Below are 25,220 nucleotides of genomic sequence, written 5' to 3'. Positions count from 1 at the left end.
TAGCTGCAGAGCTATGTGGATATTCCGTATCCAATGCTGCCATTAGCACTGGTCATTGGTTTTCTCTTATCTTTTGTGGAAAGAGTGATTTAGAGTTCCTCAAATATGCAGTAACACATATACATGTGTAGGAAGAAGGCACGTAGGAAAAAAATGAGCCAGTCAGGCAAAAAGCCAACCAAAAGCTCCCAGAACAGGAAATCTGTAGGACTGTGAGGAGTACAAAGGGTTCATTAGTTAGAAATGTTAGGAACAGAGTAATGGTGAAGAAAAACAATGGCTTTTGAAGATGTATATGAATTGGAGACAGGATGGGAGCATAAGTTCCAGTTGTGAACTGTAAGTGAAGATATTAAGCAAAATTTTCTGTTTATTCAGAATGTTTATTTTTAATTATATTTGAATTTATACATCCTTGATCTTCATTAGTTTGACTAATCTGTTTGTGATTGTTGTTTGTGGAAGCTTTTATTTATTTGTGTTATTTTCACAAGTTAGATCTTGTTTATTCAGAAGTACTTTAACTTCTGAATAAATTGCCTTTGTATCTAAGAAGTACTACTTTTGAACATTTTTGAAGAGAAAAAGGAACAGAAAAATAACCTAAGTAGGAGATTTTTTTCATGTAAAGAAACATTATTATTTGAAAAAAAATATTTATTGACTTTTAAAAAACTTGTTCCTTCCAAAAGTTGAAAAGTTTGAAAGTATCTATTTATGTATGAGGTCTGGAACTTTAAGAGTGGGGAAATAATTAATTATTTGCTCTTCCTTAAAAATTTAAAAGAAGATCCTCAGTGAATGTAAATGCCCTATACTTGTAGTCCACAGACCTGTGAAGAGACTTATTGAATTTCTCTATGAGGCAATACTTATCACAGTTTGTTAAATTAAATGGCTGTTTTAAAGGACCCCACAGAAGGTGTAAGACAAAAGTGAAAATGCTTTCAGTGTAGAGTTCTGAACACTACAATTGGTGACAGAAGGCCAATCAGTGAGATATAGTAATCCTATAAAAGTACAGAAAGTTCAGATTGCTTGTAGGATTAGAATTGCTTTAATATGGATACATGGAAGGGAATAGCAAAGGCACGTGAACTATTCCATCTGTTTTGCATACAAACTGATTAGATTGTGATCGCTTAGTCCAAGAGGATAGAAATGATACACAGTTCTACCAGGACGAAACAGGCAAATTAGATCAATTAAGCTTTGAGAGTGCTCAGACAATCTGGTAGAAAGTTTGCATGCTGTGTCAAGTGAAACTTAGCAAAGATCAGTCTTAAATGCTGGGGGCAAGTATTACAGTGATTTAAACTTTAATCTCCAAGAATGATACATTGTTTGCAGATTTGGTTATAAAAAGAAAACGATCAGATACTGTAATAAAAGATTCCTTTAGGAAATATTTGACAGTATACACAGGAAATATGACAGAAATGAGCAGCAGTAATCTTAGCTCAAATATTTGAGGTAAATGAGAATAAATTCAAATGATTGATCTTGTTTGCAGTTAATGGAATAAGTAATAACTCATTTACCTTCAAGTTGACCACAGAACTTAAGAAATGGGAAGTCTTCTTATAAGGAAATCATTGTCTGCTCTATTTTTTATTGAATGATAGTTCACTCAGAAAGGAAGTAATATGAAAACGATCATTAGATAAAAGTGCTCTAATTTCATCAGGGACCTTCTATGAATTCAAATTATGTACACTACACAAAACCTTTTGTAACGGCAAAAAGACATATTATATCAGATAATCAGAGGGCTTTTTATGTAAATCCAAATTTCTCAATATATGTAAGTACCGGAACCTTCAGAAATGAGTTTCTAAAGGAGAAGTTTTAACATTTTCAGGGGAATCCAGATGGCTTTCAGAATTAGCAACAGGTCTGAACAATTTGAATTTTAATATAGATTCAGTAAGCACACAGGACCAATGTAAAATGACACCTGCCATTCAGTAATTTCTCATCATTTGGTTATCAATGGGACATAAATTGATTATCTCACCAGCATTTAATGACAGTAAATAACAGCAAGAATGGTGCAAACATGAAGAATAGAAAAAAAAAATCCTGATATTAGCTAAACTTCCTGATATTAGTTGTAGATGCCAAAAGTCATATCTATGGCTTTTTTTTTAGAAAAAAATTATCAGTGAGTTTCTGCTTTAATCTATGAATACCTTCACTCATCATTTTAAATGTCAAAATATGTTTTAAGAAAACAAGGTGTAATGAGTGCATGTGAATGTGATGAAAATATCTCTATTAAACACTCCTTATATTCAGCAAAATAAGAAGAGGCACAAGGAGAGCACTGCCCTTTGTATACATCTGTTAAAATCCTTCTGAGATAGTAGGATTTATATGCAATTAACCTAGTATTGTACAGGCAGTTTGGCAAACTTCAATGCAATTTGGTTTGGTTTTGAAATATTAATGTGTTATCATCCCTCCACCTCAAATGTTTTCTGAACAGCATAAAACATAGGCATAAAAGGTATTTCTTTCCAAGCTTTTGATTCTGTGAAATAAAAAGTACCTCTCAAACTATGAATTACTGCCTGGAAAGCAGTCTGGTTATACCTGGAGGCTCTGATAGACCTGCAAATTTTAATGGTAAGGAAAAGAAATTAAGAAGAAACCCAACCTTTTAAATCATTTATTCACAAAGGATAACTTTAAAAGATCTGAACAATTTAAGGTAGACTCTCAAATACCCATATTTATTGTGTATGCCCTGTTTCAGCGTATTCTGAATGCTGAACAACCACAGTGTGAATTTATGTAATGGCTTTTAGTATTTCTTCTTACAGTTAGTTTGTGTGATGCACATTGCTGTTCATTAACGTACTCTTCCTTTGCACGGGCATTAGGACTGTAGCTCAGAAAGGTGTTTAGCATGTGCTTAGCATTAGGTACCAACTTTGCTGAGTGTTAAGTAAGTTCTGACAGCCAGAGAAGCATAAAACACAGATTTAGTTTGATGTGATACAGGGTTAAATTTCCTTACCTTTAGGAGTAAATTTTGAACCAGTATGTATGGATTTATACATATTTATATTACAAACAAACACTTAAACACCTTTTGGGGAAAATATATTAGATAAATCACCATAAGTGAAATATGTGGGGGAAGAAAAAAAACAAAAGATAAAAAGAGAGAGAGAGAGAGAGAAATGGTTCTTTAAACTACTGAAGAGACTCCATGTTCTATGTTTCACATAGAAATTTATACCGGAGTGTAGTGTTAGCCATTAGTAATATTAGCTGGGGGGAAAGCACTAGAGAAATATTTAGGGAGTTTAATCAAATCAAACGGAAAAAAAAAAAAAAGATACAAAATGAAAGGTAAACACTTTGGCAACAGTAATTTGTGTTTTGAGATAACAAATTAACTAAAGGATTCTTCTGCTCTTTTTAAGTGAACTTTGCATTTTAAGACATAAAACCAGTCTCTAGAGGAAAGTATCTAAATATCCATCTTGCTAAAGCAAGGGTCATGAATTGTTTTCTCATATTACACTGTCATATTTAGCAATGATGTATAAATGCTTTAGTACAGATTTTTATTGCTGCCCTTTTTATATGAAATCAATTATTTATATTAAAAACTTACAGTAAAATTTTATACTCAAAATTGTCTTTCTTGCTTTATTTCCTTGACCCACTCTCAACTCTGAGCTGCTATTACTGTGCCCACATCTCCCTGGGGGCTAATTATGTGTGATATGGGTATTATGTCAATTCTTAATTTTGCACTTTAAATCTAGGAGTAGTTCCATAGATCTCAGTGGGAATGCTCATCGGGTTTGATTTGTGGAAATACTTCTGGATAGCATGAAACACTTTTTCATATATAAGCAATATGATCAAATAAATAAGTATTTGATAGCTTGTCATGTCAACTGTAAGCTTTGCAGGATAGCTAACACATATAAAACTCAAAGAAAGAGAATATGAGCTTAATTTAAAAAAATCAAAACCTAATAATAAACACTGATGCCCGGACATGTATGTTATCATTTCTGTAAATAAAAAAAAAGGGAGATGTAGAACAAAATATTAATTCTGTTTTGTTTTAATAGTTTCATAAATTTTATTTAACAGGTCTTTAACTGTTTGCAAGAAATTAAAACCTGGTGTGGCTATGGACTCAGTTAATTACATCTTTTCTGTATTGTAAATCCTTCATCATTAAAATGATCATATCGTGCTGTCTGCTATAGTCCAGTACTTTATAAGCTTCTGCAGACACAATTAGTCACAGTAATTACTTCAACTGTTTTACAGTTATACATTTTACAGTTCTCTTCCAGCCTATGATAATTTTGGTACTTCCCACTAACATACACGGTAAGATTACAAATGGATTTTTAGTGGCATTAAACTTCTAAGAGTGAATGAAATTTCAGAAATAGATACAACATAAAAACCAACCAAAAACAGAAGGAGGAAAAAAAAAAATCCTCTACAGCCTCCAGGAATCTACTTCTTGGTGTTAATGTTCTTTGGAAACAGGTCCCTATGAGAAAATCATTATCAACCAAGCAGTGCTGCATCCTATTTTGGATAGTTGAAGCAGAAACAGGATAATCACTCTAACTATAGATCAGATCAGTAGTTTGACAAAAAAGAGACAATACCAGAGGTCTAGTTTCTACTCTAAAAACAAGGAAATTCAGTATAAGTAGGTATCTGATCACAGAAAAGACTTTAATATCAAATAAATTTCTGTTTGGTATGGTATTATTGATATGGTATGATATGGTATATATATGATATAAATATGGTGTTATTGATACAGATGTTCAAGCAAAAAGTGTGTGATTATTTACTTGCTCTGTGCAATTACATATAATTCCTTAGATTGTAGATTTAGATAGGAAAAAAAATTTCTTTAATATGCTCTTGTAGTTGAAATCCCAGAGGTGAATTATCATGACAAAGTAGAAAAAAGGTGATACAGGAGAAACAGCTTTCCAACAGCATATTTACATTCTTCTTCTACTTTTTATTTCTCAAAGTAGGGAAAAAAGTAAAAGCCTTCACTTATCATTATTGTACACATTCACATTCTACTGTTACCTTCCTTGTCCCTTCTCCCCTCTCTCCTTCTCTCCTCTATCACAAGGTAAAGTGCGTTCTCTGGTAATAAAAAAATAAACACATAAATAAAAAATCCAAGATTTAAATCTTAAATAATTAACAAAATGAAAGTATGTCTTTTTTAGTTATAATGTACAATTCCATAAAAATATAAAATTTCTGTATCAGTGTAAATATATGTATGCATAAATGTACGTATTAATCTAAGAAAAGTGTATACTAAAGGTAAATAGTGCTTTTCTGTATATGTGTTAATATTGTGTGAGCGAAGATAGTTTTCTGTGTAGTGGGGAAAGTAAGACAGGAAGAATAATGAAGCTTCTTGAAAGCTCTGTTTCTGCAAGCTGCTATGTGTGTGCAAACATCTGGACACCTGCTAGTCCAGAGATATTCCTCGACAGAGTAGGGTAGGGTCCGTGGTATTTATTTGTCATGCTACATTTTTTGTGTCTTCATTTTAATGAGGAATGGAGGGAGAGAACAGCCTACAGAATTTTATTATACAGCTGAAATGGAGAGCTGTGGCTTCAAGAGATTTTTTTGCATTACAACTTCAGTGATTCTTGGCAGCAAAATGAATCAAATCACTAGACCATTAAATACTTTGGTTTAGTATATAACAGCAAGTAGTATGGTGCATTATGAATAGACTGGGCCATATGGTTGGACTAGTGGCGTATTTGGAAGATTACTTAGTCACCTGGATCTGAAGTAAATGCAGAGACCCAAATGTGAAAATAATTATTCAGTAACTTGTAAATAGAATTTCATTCCAGTGGTATTGCCACATGATTTATTTGTTTTTGGAACTTGCATAAACAAAGTTTGACTCACTGATTTATTTAATCACAAGCTAAATCTATTTGGGTAAAAAAAAGAGGCAGATTTTATGTGGTAAGTCAGAGAACAAATATACTATTGTATGGTTTTAGTGTAGCAGTGATGCAGTTTGATCCCTAAAATGCTCAGAACGAATACTTCAAGAAATACATTCTGATGGATTCTGAGTGCTTTGTAACAGATTTTGAGTATTGAACGGATCTGTAAGTATTTCAATAGGCATATTGTTTACATATAGTGAAAGGCCTGATTCAGGCAAATCCGTTGTTCATTGTGATCTATTTTCTCCATTCTAAATTTGAAGAAGGTTAATTTCTGAAAAGTTTCAAGTGTGTGTGAGGGAAAAGCCATCTTCCCCTCCCCCCCCCATTCCTATTCTGAGCATGTTATGTTGCCTGCAGGCTCTTGGTGGTGCTACAATACAGTATTGTTGTTTCCCCCCCCCAAAAAATGAAATATTATACAATTAGTATGTGATGATACACAGTGTACAGATGGTTTTTACCTCCTAAAGCTGCCAAACTGTCTTTTAAGAGTATGAATGACAAATAGTCATTTCAGAGAGTGACAGGCCATGATGATGGCCCATTAAAACTCTTCAAGAACACTCAGCTGGCTGCATGTGCCCACTCATCTCCATCTATAGTAGCAGCTGCTTCTATGTTCTTCCTGAAGCTGCACTAATCTTAATGGGCTGGCTGCACAATTCCTTGTCGCCACAGGGCATTTAGTGCTCCTGTTAAAACTGGGAAGGGGAAAGCATGGTTTTATGACTATAGCATCTGCTAAGACAGGGAGAAAAGAGGACACAATAAAGAACTGTGTGCGTGTGTGCGCGCACGTGTGTACATGATCACTGTATTGCTATCTATATCTAAAGAGCTGAATTTTATATATATATAATATATATACACATACACACATGCAGAGAGAAAGAATACTCTATAGATACAATTTGAGTATTATTAAGGGAATAAATGTCATAAAAATGTGATGTAGTTGCTCTTATCACATTCAGTTTTCAATATTTCCTATTAATTATTCAAATCACTAGCCTTTAGATGACAGAACCTCTTATTCCTAGAAGAACCTTTCATCTGAACTTTGTATTCACCTAGCAGTCTTGAGGGCTTACTTAGATTCTAGCTGGAATTTTATGAAGTGTACGTTTTAGAATTTTGGTACTTCTATTTTGAATTTTGTTTGAATAACAACCATCAAAGAATTCAAGAAATTCCATTGTTTTCTTTCTCTTTTATACCCTCTCCTCAACCCTTCTCTCTCCTTTTTTTTTAGCAGCTGACAAAATTAAATATTCACTTCACTTTATGTAGCTGAAATGATAAGGATATTACCCCCCGTATTCCTCCATGTAGATCAGACTCTGAAGAATATAATGGCTACATTTTTTCTTTAAATCAAACTCTCCTATCTGTATTTCTGAATCTTTTACTTGGGAAACAGTACTGGGAATGAAGGGAACAAAAAAGCCTAACTGCTTATTCAAATTTAACCATGGTAGGCAGTAAGTCTGAGGAAATTAATACAATTCTTATTATTTTAATTTCTCAGATACAGAAGCAGACAAAAAAATTCAGAAACTACATTAAGGGGGCAAGAATGATGCTTGCTTTATTCAGAACCAACTGACTCTATGCTGCTCTCCATGTCCATCAGTCAGATCTCTTTTCGTTGTTCCTCTATTTGAACATCTTAAAATCATTGACAATTTAAATTGCACTCTCTGTTTTTTCTTCCAGAATGGGCTTTATTTGTAAATTTGGAGTAGCAGTAATGCACATTTCCAGTAAAATGACACCTGAACAGATTCAGTTTATAAGCTTTATAATTCCTATTGCATTAAACAGAGCATGAAAAGAAAATATTGATCATGCTTTACTCTCAATTACAGTTCTGGGCTAACACTGAAAAAACTCCATTTTATCATTTTCTTTTATTTGCACTTTTTTTTTCATTCTTACTGTTCCCTCCCATCTGACCTTGTAGTTCCTCCTTCTCTCATTCTGTCCCTCTCTCCTCTACTCCCTCACTTTCCTTCAAGCTTTTTCATCAGTCTGTTCCTCACTGAAGTTCTCTCCTTCTCCCCCCGAATTGTTCCTGCTCTTATCCACCTTGGTTTGTTCCTTCTCACCCCTTTTTCAGTCTCACAGCTTTCTCTCTTCACTCTGTTTTCTTTATATTTGTTTTCTCTCTTATCCTATGCTTCCTGGATCATGTACCTTCATGTATAACTTCACTGTAGATAGATGTTCATTCTAACTGACTACATACACACTATTGAATATAAAGATCTCTGAGGCTCGAATTCACCAAATGACATGATTTGCCTGCTGGAGAGCTATAATGGACAAGCAGTAACATTTGCTTGATAAATGCCTGGTCCAGCGACGTCCTTCTATCCATGTGCCTTTGTGGTGATACTAGGCAGATATATTTGCTTATGGTAGAAGGATGTTAATATTATCTGTTGCAAGATAAAAAGGGATCTGGAGACACTCTTTGAGTTCAGGCAGCCTATAAAAATGATATTGAATGAGACGAAAGATCTCAGGAATGTAGATGTAATTTTGGGGGTGACAAAATTCTAGGTTGATCGAGTTTTGAGTATACCTATCACTAGCTGCCTGCACTGAATGAATATACTGTGTTTATAACATGGTCTATGGCACAGGGCCTTGCTGTGTTTCCACATGACTACCTCTGCACTTGCCTGACAAGGAAAAAGTCTGGAAGCAACAAAATAATGCAAAAAAAAGGCCAGTATGTCAAAGTGGCAAATTGTGCCATTGTGGCACAGTTGCCTATGTTATATTCCTACTATACTGATAGCCTTGCAGAGACAAGGAAGCTTTGACAGCATTAGAAGCATGTACTCCCAAATTCCTTCTTTTCTATCTCCTTTTAATTAGAAATATTAGGATTTTGGATATAGTCATTTGTATTTACTCCATCTCTTGTCCTCAAAATCATCTATCATACTGAAAGCACAGAACAGAGGCCAGTAACTTCCTTTTTGAGCCCAGTTTTACACAAATTCATAAAGCTAAAAACAAACACAAGCCCTCTAGAAGCATCTTTATCCCTTTCCCAATGTTTCTTGGACACATGATTTCTATAAGATAATCATCATCACCTGAGTAATGCTTTCACAAGTTCCTGGGTGTGATATGAATTAAGTGAACTACAAGTCTTTGCTAACATCAATAAAATGTTTCTGATCCTCATGATTTTTCTAATGAGACTGAAAAAGAAATTCAAAAAAGTGTCTTAAGTAGCTATGTATGCTGTTGGTATTGATAGATGATTAGTTTCCAAAACAGTTCTACAACTCCCTCTGAAAATAACAATAATATCAATAACTAATATGTGTGTGTGAGGCCCTTACAATTTGCAGAAAGGTGATATGTTTTCAAATCAGATTTTACTTAGATGTTAACTTCATTACCTATATTGCATTTGAATTATTTATTATTTGCATTGAAATTGTTCCAAATCAGTAACAGTACACCCTCTTGAACATTAATAAATATAGTCTTATATGTTTAAAAATACAGATACAGATATCTAGCACATTATGAATCAACACAATTCAAAACATTTGCTGACAGTGACAATCTGAGGGAAAGAAGAAGCTTCAAAACTTTATAGCTTCAACCAAATTAAATAGTAACTCAAAGAACAGAAGTTTTAAGAACTTGGACATTGTGATGAGGAAGATTTAAAAGAAATAGCCAAATTAAGTCTTTGTTTGAAATCCACTACCGTCCTTCATCTTCTGACAGTTACACGTTTAATCTGTATACATCTGACAAGTTCCATTTCCAAATCTTCCTTGTAAGCAGTGGGAGGATATTGGTGTGTGAGGACCCGAGTGTTTTCTTCCTGAGTGTCAATTTTCAGTTGTTTTGTGAGAGAAAGCTGTGGTTATAAGAAGGATATTGTTTCAGGCTTGGTGTTCTTTCTTCCTTTGTCCTTCTTTTTTTTTTTTTTTTTTTTTTTTTTTTTTTTTTCCCCTCCATTCCTCCTAGGAATGAAAAAATAGGAATAAAGTTGCAATTGTATCAGTTCCTCTACAGATGCCTGAGCAGTCATGAGGAGGCATTTTTCATTCTGCTCTTCCATTTCTAATCTTTTCACAATAAGAAAGGAAAGAGTGTAGGCAAGGTAACACCTCCTTAAGAAGACTTTACAGTTGTTCTGAAAACAAGTGTGCATTTTCTCATAGTTCAAGGGAGATATGGAGCTGGTTTGTACTGAAGCATCTTATGTTTGCTCTGTTTCTTTCTCACTGTTACCTCAGCTGTTCACCTGGTGCTGAAAGCCCTGCATGTTCTCTTTGTCTCTTTCTTCTTCACCTTGATCAACTCTGAATCTGTATACTCTGCAAAAAAAAAGAAAGAAAGAAAAAAAGAAAAGTTGCCTATCATAGCACAGTGAGGAACAGTTGTAAAGATAGCTCTTTGGGGAAGAAGAGAGGCATGCAAATATTGTACCTATTTTAAGGGCGACCAAACTGAAAATCAGAGAAAATAGCAAACCTCACATTCAGAAGTCAAAGAGATCATTTCTGCCAGAAAATTTGTTTCTAATGCAGTGAAGTGTCTCTACTTATTGATCATAATGAATTTCCTTCTCTATTTAAACTACTGCATTAGCATACCTTAACAGCGGGTGATGCAAAATGATATCATCATTGATGTTACTGATCTGTACGTGCAAATGGACTAAACCCAGAAATGCCTGAATATCAGAGAGCTTGAAGAAGATGGATTAGTTAGGTTTCAGGATTAGTTAGGTTTCAGTGCTCCTAAGAATAATCATGATCCTAAGGAATCACATAAACATAAATACATTAGATGAGACCCTGTACAGAGCTTTAATTGCTGCGGGTCCAAGAATACAACTGAAGTCAAAATCTGATTCATCATGGGGTTTAGAGCAGCGGTGTCTTTGCTACAAGCATCTAAATAGCTCTCACATATATCCCAGTAAGCATTTGCTCTAGCTGTGAGGAGATTTAGTGCTTGATTGTGAGATTTGAGTATCCTCTTTCCAGCTTGATTTCAGAGACAGTGTAGGGCACTCAGAAAGTTCTTTTCCACTAAAAATAACAATAATATAAAACCTTCTAATAAGTACAGGGCCTCTCTGCTCGCACAAGGCTTGTGTCTTTTCTTATTAGATCCATTTCATCTCTGTTAACCTTCCTAAGACTTCAAAAGTTATCTTCCTGTTAAAAATGCATCTCTCTATAAAAGCTTGCTGTTTTCATTCTCTGTTCTCATGTACTCTTGGGCAGGGAACACTCAACACCAAAACATTTAAAACCTTTAGGTTAAATGGACGTGGAATATAGCAAAGAAGCAATAAGACTGGCATATAATAATTGGATCGAGAACTGCATGCTGAGAGTAAGGTCACCTGAAAGCCAAGGCAAATGAGAGTGACCATCATGAATGGATATTTGCTTGGGGGTGGCAACCGAAGGTGGAGGAACTATACATCCGGTATAGCATTTATCAGTAGCATTCCCCTTTCAGAAAGGGGGAAGAATGAAGTTCAGACCTCTACATTACGGCCTAAATTACCATCTTCTCATGCAAGAGCTTGTGAGAGGCACAGGGGCAGGAGATTATTTATTTAAAATACTTATTACAAGCTACTCCTGAAAAAAAAAAAAAAAGTACCTATGCCCAGGTGTCATTGTTAAATGTACTTCTTTTTTCCCTTCCCAACCACTCCCAAACAAGCAAAGAGAAAAACGACAATGAAGAGAGATTTCTAAAGCCAGCATTACAATGTAAGTATTAGTGGTGACTCCTTAGAATGTGAAGTTCAAAGCTAAAAATATGGCTAATCTGAAGTCACACTGGTGGTAGCAGAGCTGGCAATATGGTGCAGTACTCCTATGTCTAAAAATCTTCTTAGTAGTTGCAAACCATTCATATATCTACATTAATGATTTAAAAGATTTTGAAGATTTTGAATCACTGTATTTCTACACAGTGCAATTGCTTTGCACTACTAAGTGCAACAACTTTGTGACTACTAAGAATTTTTGAATTTTGAAAGCTGATCCAAAAACTCTCCAAACATGTCCAAACATGTGACATTCCTTCAACATAGTTTATTTTTGTATTGTTCTCTTGTACTGTACTTTTAGTTACCTCGTGCTGACACTAAAATACACATAAAAATGCTCAAACAAATTCTTTAGAGGGTTTTATATAGAACTGACAGTACCATAGTGACAGAAATGAGCTAAATCGGTAGTAGTATAGCCTTTCCTGAGGTTAAACCGTTAGAGAACAGTGCTTCACTAACTTGAGCATAGGGTCAATACAATTTTTTAAAGACTTAGTAGAACAAAGTGTTGAATACTTAATAGAAGTACAAATAAGTTAGTTTATCCAGAGTCTCAGCCCTGGAGTAACAAAGGCCATTGATAATCACTTTACTAGTCCATGGAGTAGCTTTTTTTCTAAGAAGGCATCATTCCAAAAAGTGCCTTATGTTCAACATTTCACTCCATGGCACCAATAACTGTAGTAAAATCCATGAGGAGATTTACAGACCTCAGAGTGGGATTCATTAAAAAACAACATGTTAATCAGAGAGTCACTAAGTGAGGAAATGGGAAATGCTAAAATTACAGAATTCCTTCTTTGGGAAATGAAAGCCTTAGTCAGTGCTTGTTTGAGAATTTACACCTCAAATGCTCTCCCCTGAATGTCTCAGACTTTTCTTTAGAAACCCTGTTATAGAGTTACTTGGGACAGGACTGGATGAAAATGCAAGGTGAAAGGGAGGCTGTGCAGCTCTACAGCTGCAACCATGTGGTGAGACTCAGAGCCTGGGTGCTGCACTGTCGCGTGTTGATGAAGAAGGCTTTGGCCACCACATGAGCTAGCCTACTCTCAGCAATTCAGGATGGGAATTCAGGTCCCTTTTCTGCCTCTCTGAGCACATCCAATCTTCTATGAAATTGCTCAGTCTGATAAACTGCTGGTTATGATGGTGTCATCTGCTCTTTTTGTCATCCAGTGAATCCATACGTGTGCCACAAAAGGTGGAATAATTTTGATGGGGAGAATGGGAGCATCTCAGTCACCACAGAAATACTGGTGCTCTGTCTGAATCACTTAGGAAAGTGAAGGCACTGGATCTTTATAGCTTACAACTTCTTTTCTTAGATAATAGTACCCAGTACTCTAGAGCTTAGACTGGCTACTATCTAGGATTCAAGCTGTAAAAGGAAATCCACTCAATTCCTCCCTAGCAGATAGGAGAAAATGCTCCCTGAAGTATGTCTTAGTAAAAATAAATAAATAATAATAATAAAATAAATAAATAAAATAAATAAATAACAAAACAAAACATAAGCCATACAGATTGCTCAGGTCACTGGTCTTTTGTATGGAAGATCATAGAATCCTGGGTTCCTCTTCCAGTCATGTTTTAAAATATAGCAAGAGGAACATCTGTCAGATTTGTGAGATGAACACTGGCATACTTTAATCCTTTACTGAATCAGCACTCAGTCATATGACTGAGGAATATCCAATTCTGTGGATCTTGAAAGAGCCTGGGTGTGAGATGAATTTTACCTTGAGCTGTTAGTGTCAACACTGAATGTTCCTCTATCTGCCCAGAAGCAGGACTTCAGATACTTGGGGAACTCCATCAAAGAAATCTCAGGCTCCTTTAGATATCTCAGGAGCGAGGTAGGAACAGAATGAGGACTGATAAGCTATATTTTGAAATAATGAACCTAATCTCTTTCAGACACCCTAGTCCTGTTTTTGGATACAGCCAAAAACTCAGATTCCATTTTTGTTTTAAGAGAGAGTGCACTGTAATTGCATAAGTATGGGATACCCAGCCAGTGTAAGTGAAATAATGTATAAGAAACAGGCAGCTTTTTACCCATCTGAAAAATTCAAAACTGATCACCAATTCTTCCCTACTGAAATAGGAAAAGCTTTTGCAGCTGTGCTAAGTTATGCCTGAGATAGCAATTTTCTGCAAGTGTATTCTGGAACTGATTACTATCTCAGTCATACTCCCAGCTGAGAGAAAAAATGTTAGTAGAGGAAATTATCATGATGATGACAGCAGAGTCACCTCCAAGCTCCAATCCAAAGGAGATAAGAGCTGTAAAGAATCTGAGTGTCTTTAACATTGTCCTCAACTACTTACGAGTAATAATCATCCTTTAACAAGCCAGCAAGTACTTGGAGTTTTACTGATGTTCTTTTCTCTTGTACCATATTAAATTTTGATGTGTGTGGTTATTTAACATGATTATCCAGATCAATTACATTGCCACTACATATCTGAAATATATATGAGAATTGTTTGAACCTACATTCTGTAAAGGGAAAGTGAGACTCGGTAGGTAGAAAAGAGCTGCAAAAAGCTGTGGAATCTTGCTCCATAACTTACAAAGAGCTTATAAGCTCAGAAGAAAGTTCCTTTATGTAAAGCAAAACTGCTCTGCAATTCTAAAGGGAGACAAATTTCGACACACTGGGGTACCTTTTTTTCTGTGCCTGCTACAAGTAGTCCTAGGGAAACTACACCTGGCACTTCATGCTGCGCAGTTCTGATGGTGTTAGGACAATTTCCTGGACTTTCAGAGTTCTAGAATTGTATTTTTATATGCCTTACTAGCTCCAGCTATGCTATGAAATGCAGCATATAATCATCTCACTGCCACGTAGTTGGAGGATAGCTACCATTTTTGCTTTAAGACAAGCTTTGAATGACACATAATAAATATGCTGAATTCATTCCTGATGGATGGAGTGGTATGACTCTTTCCTACGTGTTTCTTTATTGTATTGTAGAACTGCACCATCTTTAACACTTCCTAGCTATCAGCAGGCGGGCACATGTTCTAATGTTAGATACTGGAAAACAAGATATAGAAGTGAAGTTCACTGTCCACTAGATGGTAGTGAGCAAGACTCCCAATCTGGCCAACCTGTTTTAATCTATTTGATATATATTGAACACTACACAGTAAACACTAAAGAAATCAGTATGTAGTTCATCCATATATGCAAGGGAGCAAAGTTAATTCTAACATTTGTTTGAAGTCTCCTTTAGTAGAACAGTAAGTGGAAACCAGCAAACTAGTTTAATTTAGGTATTACAAGTAATAAGTAAATTTATAATTGTGTGTGTGTGTGTGTGTGTGTGTGTGTGTGTGCAGCCATGTGAAACTCCAGTTTGAGAAGACTATAAGATAATATAAACTCCATATGCAAATGATATTGTTTGCAGAAAAGAATGAAATTTTCTTGCTCAAAAGAGCAAGCTGAGAGATTATAATAGCCTTTCATGTGCTGTGCACGATAAACATTCAGCTTGTCTTTCCCAGAACAATAAAATTTCATGTACTACTGCTTGACATAAGAATTATTTTTACATATCTCCATGCCACTACCTCTCTTGTAAGTTAATCTCATCTCTCATCAATTTTTCACCAGCTTCACTCTGATGTTGATAAAGGAGATGGTTCCATCAAATACATCTTGTCAGGCGAAGGGGCAAGTTCTATTTTCATTATTGATGAGAACACAGGGGATATTCATGCTACAAAGAGGCTGGATCGAGAAGAGCAAGCCTACTACACGCTCCGAGCACAAGCATTAGATAGGCTGACTAATAAACCCGTGGAACCAGAATCTGAGTTCGTCATTAAGATTCAGGACATCAATGACAATGAACCAAAATTTCTGGATGGTCCTTACACTGCTGGAGTTCCTGAGATGTCTCCTGTGGGTAAGTGCAAAATACACTTTTGGTGTTGTGGGAAATTTGTTCCTATTGCCTTTTTAAAAATTTCATTATTTTTTACTGTATCACACTAAGGTGCTTAATTATCTATGAGGCACCTCATAGATATAGGCCACCTGCAACAGTTAGATATTTCAAAACTTAACTGGAAATAACATGCTTGATTAAGTATTAACCCTTCCAAAAATGTTGTGAAACTCATATAGCTGTGCAGGGATTGAGATAAGCATTTTATGGTGTATTTCTCATTCCAGTGCCCAGAGGCTTTGTTTTATAATTCTCATTACTTACAATAATTTTCACACCTATGCTATAGTACTCAGAGGTAATAATATATCATTTTGTTCAGATAAGGTTCATTCAGAATAAACTCTTTAAATTTCTTCTAGTGCCTAAATATTTTGGTAAGTATCAGTTTACTGTGCGTCTTCTGTGATACTTAAATTCAGTTCTCTGAGAACTATGTGCATTTAACAGATATTGCAGTCCAACTTCAGAAATTTTATAAAATTCCAGAAAGGAATGGCTTACAAACATTTCAACTCTTCTGTCGGAAGAGTTATTCTTGAAATTCGCTGTCTCTTCACCTTAACAGGACAAAATGCTCACTTGCTCTTAGGTGCTAGTGTTCCGTTGAAAGCTGGATCATCTAGCCCAAATGAGAGTCTGGCCCAGAGACATTTTGATGAATTATAGTTCAATCTGAAGATATAAATGCAAGCAAGACACTAAAAAAGCAGATGAACTTCAGCTACTTCAGTGTAAACACATGTATTGGAAACTTTTAACTTCATGTTAAAAGACTTACATGGTGTTTGAAATTAGTGGTTTCTCTGATTCTAAACTATATAAAAACTTTATACTCTTACAGTAAGATTGCCTATATAGAATTTTCTATAGTTTCCTCAATAACACCTCCTGTGTGAAGAAGAAATGCTTCTAAATGAGAGAGAGAGAGAGAGAGAATAGAAGAATCTCACCTGCCTAAATGTGATGGTGCAACCATTAATCAACATTTGCTTTTACATTTGAAACTTTGGAATTTTGGAATTTTGGAAAATTTTGGAATTTTGGAAAAAAGAGAGATGGATAATCTAAGACCTAAAAACCTAAGTATTTAATCCTTCAAATATATGTTCTGTAGAAAGTGTTTGGATTAAGACGTTTCTTTCTAGTTTGGGAATTTTTTCGTTTTACTTTAGGACTAGATTATTTTACTTTAGCAATGGATTAGTAAATGAACTGTAGAATGCAGCAATAGTTAGGTTTTGGAAATATCTTCCACCTTTGTCTTCCCTCCTGAATCATATTATCACCACATTTCTCTCTTGCTGGAGCAACTCCTACCTCATCCTGTACTGAAAAATTAGCATTTGGACAAATACAAAATTTATCGACACACAGAAACCCATGCATCAACTCCCAAACCTTACTCCAACTTCTCAAAAAATATAGTGGGAAGCAATTCTTGGAGAGTTTGCAATGTACATTGGAGGCCATAGGGACTATCCTTCAAAGTAATCTATTTTTGTCTATCTCAATGATTCTTCAGCGCATGAATGTTTGAAAGAAATTCTTTCCCGTACTGGTTTTTGCATCAATCATATATTCAGCTTAGGTGGATTTTTGTGCAAAATTATTCTTAACTGAGGCTTGAGCACTCTCTAGGATTTGTACTGACTAAGGGCAATTTCTCCATCCTGAGCTTCTTGAAATTTTATATTTTAAGCATCTTCTTGGTTTCTATCATACAGCTACAGAATATTACATTATTATTAGATTAAGGATCAACATTAAGTGCTTCTGCAGCATTTGTTTTACATAGTCACAATAATTCGTATTCATATAACACGATAGAGGTTTCATTAAATATTAAGGAAAAACAAAGTCTCTCTCTCTCTTATTTTGTTTAAAATTATATCCATGACAAGGATTCCTTAATTGAATATTAAACAAAATGAAAGAGAGCACAAGATTATAAACCCAGACTATCAAACTAGGAGAATTATAGCCTTTAACCTAAAGTATGATTATGCAAGTGTAATGATTCTGCGTTATATTTGATAAATATTTTAGGACATTAGTGAGAGGCTAATTGAAGCCAATCTTTTGTGTTATTTCAAATAACTTCTGGTCAAGTTCAAATTATATTTGGGTCAAGTCCAATTATATCGATTATCCTGGATAGTGGAAATATCTTGATGGCTTGTAAATCTATTCATAGAAAAAGCTTCAAAGATATGGCTTATCTGAAAGTTATAATTTTAGGATTTTTAAAATATATTTTAAAAAGTCTTCATTTCAAACAGAGCAGAACAAGATCAAACCATTACATGCAAGAGTTAAAACAGGTATTATGGATATCTTGACAGTAATGATGTACTTCTGGTAGGAGCGGATAGCACATAGAAATGTGACACTGTGAAATTGTTTTGGGTATTACACATGATTAATTTGTATTTTCAATACTTGACTGGATTTTAAAGCTTTTTATTTTTTTATTAGTGAGGTAAAAATTCCTTTTATTTTGTACAAATTTAGTTTGTGCAATTTCAAAACCAAAGATTTCTGAAGTTCATCCAGTTTTAGAAACAAGTTTTACCTTAAGTAGTTTCACTGACATTTAAAAAACAAACTCACAGAAATATTTCATATGAAAACTGATTTAAAATACTTTGGCCAAATACCACAAGAGATACTAACAATCTTTTTTGAAAAACTGTGTACAAACTTGTAAAACTATAAACTAGGAGATATAAAAACGATCTTTTTGAAAGATCTCCAATTCAAAATAAATGTCAGCAGCCAGCTCACCTTTGAGTGACCCTACCACTAAAAAGATGGATCTCTGCTAAAGATCATTAATTCTTGACTTGGGTAACTCAAAGTCCAAATAATGTTCTAAAGACAAGGTGCAAAACTCTTTGCAAAACCCTCCTTCATTCTTTCTGCCTTTAATACCAGAAATTACATAGAGCAAGTCCTCAGATTACTGTGATTCTGTATTAAGTATCTACCAATATTTGTTAAAATAAATAAATATTCTTAAAAATTATAGTCTAAATTTCCTAGGAATAAGAGAATTCTGTGCTGGCCACACAAAAATCAATCTGTTATTAACCAGTATCAGGCAATACAGATGAAGGAATGTGTGGAACATCCTTTGATTAGTAGCACGTTTCTCTTCAGTACTTACTTCAGTTGCTGAAAAAGTCTATAAAGTTGCTTCATATTGGTCATTTAAGGAACTAATCTTTTAGCTTTGCTACAAGGTCATCCATCCCTGGTAGAAAAAAAGACCCTGTCCCTCGGTAAATAATCTCTATTTTATATCCTTGTCAAATATACGCACAGTGAAACATATTTCGAGTTGTTATTGTGAAGCTACAGATGAAAGCAGGTCGTACAGAATGGTTCAGAGTGGGGTTAGTGTCCTGTTTACACTTGCAGTCTGGGGCTCTGAACAATACTGATGTAAACAAGATTTACCTCCAGTTTGTTAGATGAAATGAAAGTAGGGTGCTGTTTGTAGACTGTCCAATGTCACCTGTGGAAACTTGCTGGACAATTGTGTCTGTGTTATCAGGTGGGAGAAAATGTTCAGGAATAAAGAAAGAGTTAATTTTAGTGCGGGAACACAAACTTTCCTTTCACAAAATGATGTCGTAGTTGAAACTACTGTGCCACTACCCATTTTTCCTCAAGCTACAGATGTATTAGCTCCATAGAGTGCTCTTAGTTGCATTTCTCATGGCAAATAAATATATTAATTTAAGAAAAATCCATTGCAAGAAAAATTAGGACAGCTCTGTGTCACAGTTATCATTCTCTGACGGAATTCGTATTCCTCTTTTGAAATCTACTTCATCTGGGAAAATCCCTATAGCATACTGATCTTTCTGTATATTAAGTTTACTTGTAACTAGTTTCTTACACATAGTCTTTTCAGATAGTTAACACACCTTACAGTAGCTTATATTAGTCCAATATCGAAATCTCCATGTCAACATAGAACTCTTGCAATTCAAAGTTTTTGTGTGCAACTGATAGAGAAATAACAAAAATGGCAACTCTTTTAGAAGATCTTTCTCATGAGGCTTGAGACAAGATGATTAGGATGAAGGGACTGGGAAAATTTTTAAGTTGCTGATTAGATCCAAGTGGGATCTGTACAGAAAGATTTGGCATTAGAATTTCTACCTTAAAACTTTTCTAAAGCAATATGTGTTTAATGAGTCAAATTTTCACTTTAGGAGAAAGTAGGTTAGGTTTACATACTGAATTTATTCCTCTCACAAAATGTAGAAGCTTTATTTGCTATATAGTAGATTTTTACAGCAAACAAGCACTTCTAAGCCTGCAGGATTTCCAAAGTTTGTGTGTTGAGGTTACAGAGCTTGTAATTTCTTTTATCTTGTATTGGTCTGGAGTCCTTGAAAGCAGCAAGAGCAAGAAGCAAAGACTTAACTGTCTGTGAGGTTTATAAGCACTTTTGCCAATATTTGCAGACGTTATAAGCTTCATTGGCAGATTTAGAGACTTTGTAAATGTGGTAAGCCTGGCTTTCACAAAGAACACAGGATGTCAAATAACCATTATCATATCCTTGTACTCAAAATCTGCAAATCTAGGAAGTTCAATATTGGTCTCTGTATTAAACTACATTATAGACCAATCAGTAAAATCAATTTGACATACTGAATCAAGGCTCTTAGTTACTGCTGAACATAGAAAATTGATGTATTTTAAGTTCCATAACTGATAAATGACTTGATGGATTAACTACCAATTTTCATTCTGACCTTTCCTTCTACTTAATAGTTACATGTGAAATTTCAGGTTGAGAGTAACCTTCTTTCTATCCTAAAGTATTAGGTAGTCCACAAGAAGGAGAAGTTGCATTTAAAATAGAATAGCAGTTGTAATACTTTTGTCATGGATACTTCAGGAAGAGAGATTAGGAATGTGATTTGGCTAGACCATTTTATGAATGAAAGCTTTTGATCAGAATTAACTGAGGCAGATCCCATCCTTTGTAATCTGTATCATTTGATGGAGGGCACTTAATTCTGTCTCTCTCCAAACTGTCAGCCTGCTCCCAAGGCCCATTTACAATCCTTTACTTACCTGAAAATAGAGGTTCTGAGGAAAATGAATGGGACACTTACTATATCAGGCATGAAAAATTCTACTACTACGGCTTTCTGGAAAAGTCCAAATAATACCGACAGGAGTACAATTTATGTTAAATTCAGTCTAGACACTTGTTATTACAGTTTGTTCTTAAAAAGTGATTTCTAGATTTGTTACGCTCATTTTCACATGCCAAAAATGTATCCAGTTCCATCTTTCTTTAAAGAATGCTTTTAGAATTTTTCTCTAATCTTGTGTCCAAATCCAGTTTGTCAGGGAATCTGATTCTTTACTGAAGACCTTCATTGGGCATCTGCCAAATTGCTACAATATCAATTTGCAACCTACTCTTCAAAAGGGACCCTCACGTCTAGGATGGAGAGTCTCAGTGTTCCAGCCAATCTGAAAGGAGAAAAAGTAATCCTTGTAGGCTATCAAAAAGTGGTGATGGTGGCCAAAGACTGAGGGATTATTCAGGAAGACAAATCAGTGTAATAGTTGATACTACTGGTTTACAAAGGGGACCTCGTATTCTGAGTGTGGTCAGCATGGAAATGATGAAGAGCTGTAAAAAGTCATATTGTACTGTTCCAGATGGATACAAGCACAGCATGTTGAATGACTGTAGTTCAGATCCGTGGATCTTATATCTACAATAGTTTCTTAAACATTTTGCAGGTACCTCTGTGGTTCAAGTGACAGCCACCGATGCAGATGATCCTACTTACGGCAACAGTGCCAGAGTGGTTTACAGCATACTGCAAGGACAACCTTACTTTTCTGTGGAGCCAAAGACAGGTAACTTTTCATAAAATCTCTCTACAGTGATGCTGAGCAAATGTGCATCAGAATTTGCTAGGAACTTACATATTTATTAATGTGGCCTCTTGGTTAATTGAATACATTTGGATTTTGTTGATCTTTTGCCCTTTCTTTCTTAAAAATAGATTATGAAAATCATATATTTGAATCATGTGATAAATTGACATTGTTGGCGTTTGTATTTTTCTTTTCTTGTGTGTGATTCTAGCAGCTTCCTCTTCTGTTGTTTGCTTGCTTGATTTCTGATCAATGAAAACTTCAAGATGCTATGAAAATGTTTTTCTGCAGACGCTTGTTTCAGAAATGTCTAAATGTCACACACTCAGCAGATTTCCTGGAGTATAGCTTTATGGCATGACCATCTCTCTGTTCTAATTTTAAACTGAAATTTTGCTTTGCGAAATGTACCTTTTCCTCATCAGTATGAACAAAAAGGCATTGTGCTTCCTATTCTCATCTGACATACCCCTTTGCAGTCATTTTCAAAACAAATTTCTTGTGGAGTATTTTTTATTATGTTTCATGAAATTTTGTGAATATTTTTCAGCCACAAGATGCAACTCTTAATTCTTTGTTGTTCTCATAAACATGACTCATTTTACGTATTACTTCATAGAAGTACAGAAAAGAAGTTCTTACCCTGCTTAATTCTGTTTGGTATTTGAGTTTACTATTATGTCAACTTGGGGAAGAATTATAATCTCTATTTCAGAGACGGACAAACTGGAGTAAAGCATAAACAAGCTATTTTCCCAATATATAAGAAGCCTGTGGTGGGAATCAGACCTCAAACCCATTGCTGCACCTTAAATGAAAGATCTTAAGAGTATTTAACAACATCTAAATTTGCAGAAATGAGTAATATAAATATTTTCATACTGAAACAGGTGAATCCTCAGCAGTGGTATATATTATTTTATATTTATTTCTCAGTGGGTATGCTTTATAGTGTTTTTTTCTCCATCTCTCTATCTCCCTCTCTATGTATATTTATGTTCAATGTATATTGTCACAATGACTTCAGACAGCCCCTGAGCAATAATATGGTAGTTTCTGCTAAATCAAAATCCTTAAGGACCAAGGCTGAAATGTTTGCATACATTTTCATTTTGATATGATGCTCAGATTTCCTGTGTGCATGATAATTAGCTTCCAAACGATTGGTTGGTATTGCCTAGCAATTTAACTATGACAGAAAAGTAAGCAGGCCATAAAAAAAATGTGAAACAACTAAGTTGTGAAATTGTATATTAATTGTATTTTTTAACCTGTCAAGTTAAAAGGGTGAAATAGTGCCAGACAGTCTGTTTGTGAAGTAAACGTTTCAGTCCAGAGATGATTTATAGTGAGTCCTGCATTCATAAGAGAAGAAAGAAATAAAACTGTAACTAAACATTCAACAAATATCAGATGAAGAGATATGCCCCATTGTGCCTCTCCTTTATTTAGATTGTTTATGTTTCCTTTGTTGCTGACACTAAATGCTGGTGGAGTAAACGGCTGCCTCTCTGGAAATCAGAGTTAGCGGCTGTACCGTGTGCCAAGCATGAAATATTCATAAAGCCATCATGTTTTGAGAAGGAATATTTATTTTCTGATATATATCAACTGAACTGAATGGATGAATGTAGGGCTTTCTTCTGGTTTTCATTTCAAACTATATGCAGATCATCAAATAGATATAACAAAAACATAACTTCAAATATTACAGCATTTCATTTAATGCGTCAAGATGTCTAATTACACTGAATGATTTAAAAGTAGGTATTGTTTAAGCAAATATTTGGTAAAATGAGATAATTTCATGTATTTTCCAGGAAATAGAGTATTACTGGTGACTTTTTGAAGAAGGAGAAAGATGTTCAGATAATAGTCATTGATGGTATTACTAAAAGATACGCAGAAGTAGTGCCAAAAAGAAAGAAAAAAAAAAGAAAAAAAAGTGAATACTTAAAAGAAGCTTGTAGCGTCAGTTCGTTTCTAGTCAAAAACTGAGATATCAGTGTTGAAATTATGTTTTTTTACTTTTTGGGCACAATAACTCATAGATCTCCAACTACCTTTGAAGGCAAGCTCATCTTTCACAGTAATGTATTCACCTGAGCAACCATTGACTTACCTTGCCTCGCTGCAGGTGTTATCAAGACTGCCCTTCCCAACATGGATAGAGAAGCCAAGGACCAATACTTGCTTGTTATCCAAGCAAAGGACATGGTTGGGCAAAATGGTGGATTATCAGGGACAACATCTGTAACTGTCACTCTGACTGATGTTAATGACAACCCACCCCGCTTTCCACGTCGTAAGTTATTTTATAAAAAGTGAATTGTAGAATTGTTCATATACATTCTTCTTTTCCATATACCTTGTGTATTTCTAAATAGAGGCAAAAAATACTTTCTTCCTTATTAAGTTCTTTGAGAACCATGGACAGCAATGTGTTATATTAGTATGATTATTATTGTTACATTGGAAGAATCCTTTTTTATTAGCTAATAAGTTTCAGATCAGTTGAAAAAAAGTGATGCATGAATTTATTAATGTTTTTTGCTTCTTCCCTATGAATAAAGGGACCAAAAAATGTATCTATCTTTAGCTCTTGCATCTTGGACTTCAAGTTGCACAGGTTTTTTATTTGCCTGTGTATGCATCATATTCTTTTGGCAATTTAGCAGAATTTTTCTTATACCTGCTGTGTTTCATAAAAAATTAATTACAGAAGAACTGGAAAGTCATCTGCCCTCAATTTACTTTGACCAAGATGTCTTTTGTCTTAACCAAGAAAAAGAGAGCACAATTCTACTCTCAGCCTTGAGGAACCTAATTTATAAATAGCATACTGTCTGGGGTGCTTTTTTTGCCCTTTTAAAAAATTCCTATGATCTTAAAAAGTCCTTGCTAAGCATAATTAGAATAATACGAAGACTATATTCACACCCATTCCAGCCTCACGTCAACTGACATAAAAAAATAAATCTATACAAAAGAGATTTCCTGCCATAAGTTGCTTAAAATAATAATAGAATGATGTAAAGTTCTTTCTGAAGGTGAGGATGTTATTGGTTACAGGCTGCACTCAGACACCTTTCTGAGAGCATAGAATTTTCTACTTCAACAAAAAAGCTAAAAGCTGGAATTTTCAAAAATGCAGATGGCGCACTTATTATTTAACAAATATATCTGAGTTTCTCATCATACTTAGATTGCAAACTGCCTAATCAAGATACATAATTATAAAATAATAAGAGTTAACATTGATTTGATTCTACATTTTTAGTTCTCTTTTGTGGAAAACAAAAAAGGAAAATATTTTCTGCTTTGGAAAGTTGTAGAAGGTATTTGCCTCGTGATTTGCATGTCATTTTGGAAAGACGTTTTTGCATTCTTGTCTTGTACCTCTAATAGAAGAGATGATTCCCATAGTATTAAAAGTAGAAATATCTCAAGGAATATCTCACAGAGAAAGGATAATTGCTCTATTT

General features: G+C 34.7%; 1 protein-coding gene across 3 annotated transcripts in view; it reads left to right on the top strand.

Moving 5' to 3' along the window:
• LOC134136312 (cadherin-7) overlaps positions 1 to 25,220 on the top strand; it is a 70,529-nt gene that overhangs the window by 14,834 nt on the left and 30,475 nt on the right. For all 3 annotated transcript variants that reach the window (XM_062568109.1, XM_062568108.1, XM_062568110.1), the window contains exons 2-4: positions 15,474 to 15,768; positions 21,595 to 21,714; positions 23,873 to 24,040. In XM_062568109.1, the coding sequence (XP_062424093.1) occupies positions 15,474 to 15,768; positions 21,595 to 21,714; positions 23,873 to 24,040 (583 nt within the window). The remainder of the gene's footprint in view (positions 1 to 15,473; positions 15,769 to 21,594; positions 21,715 to 23,872; positions 24,041 to 25,220) is intronic.

The sequence above is a fragment of the Rhea pennata genome, chromosome 2 (assembly GCF_028389875.1).
Source record: "Rhea pennata isolate bPtePen1 chromosome 2, bPtePen1.pri, whole genome shotgun sequence".
Lineage (NCBI taxonomy): Eukaryota > Metazoa > Chordata > Aves > Rheiformes > Rheidae > Rhea > Rhea pennata.
This window is presented reverse-complemented; position numbering and strand designations above follow the sequence as displayed.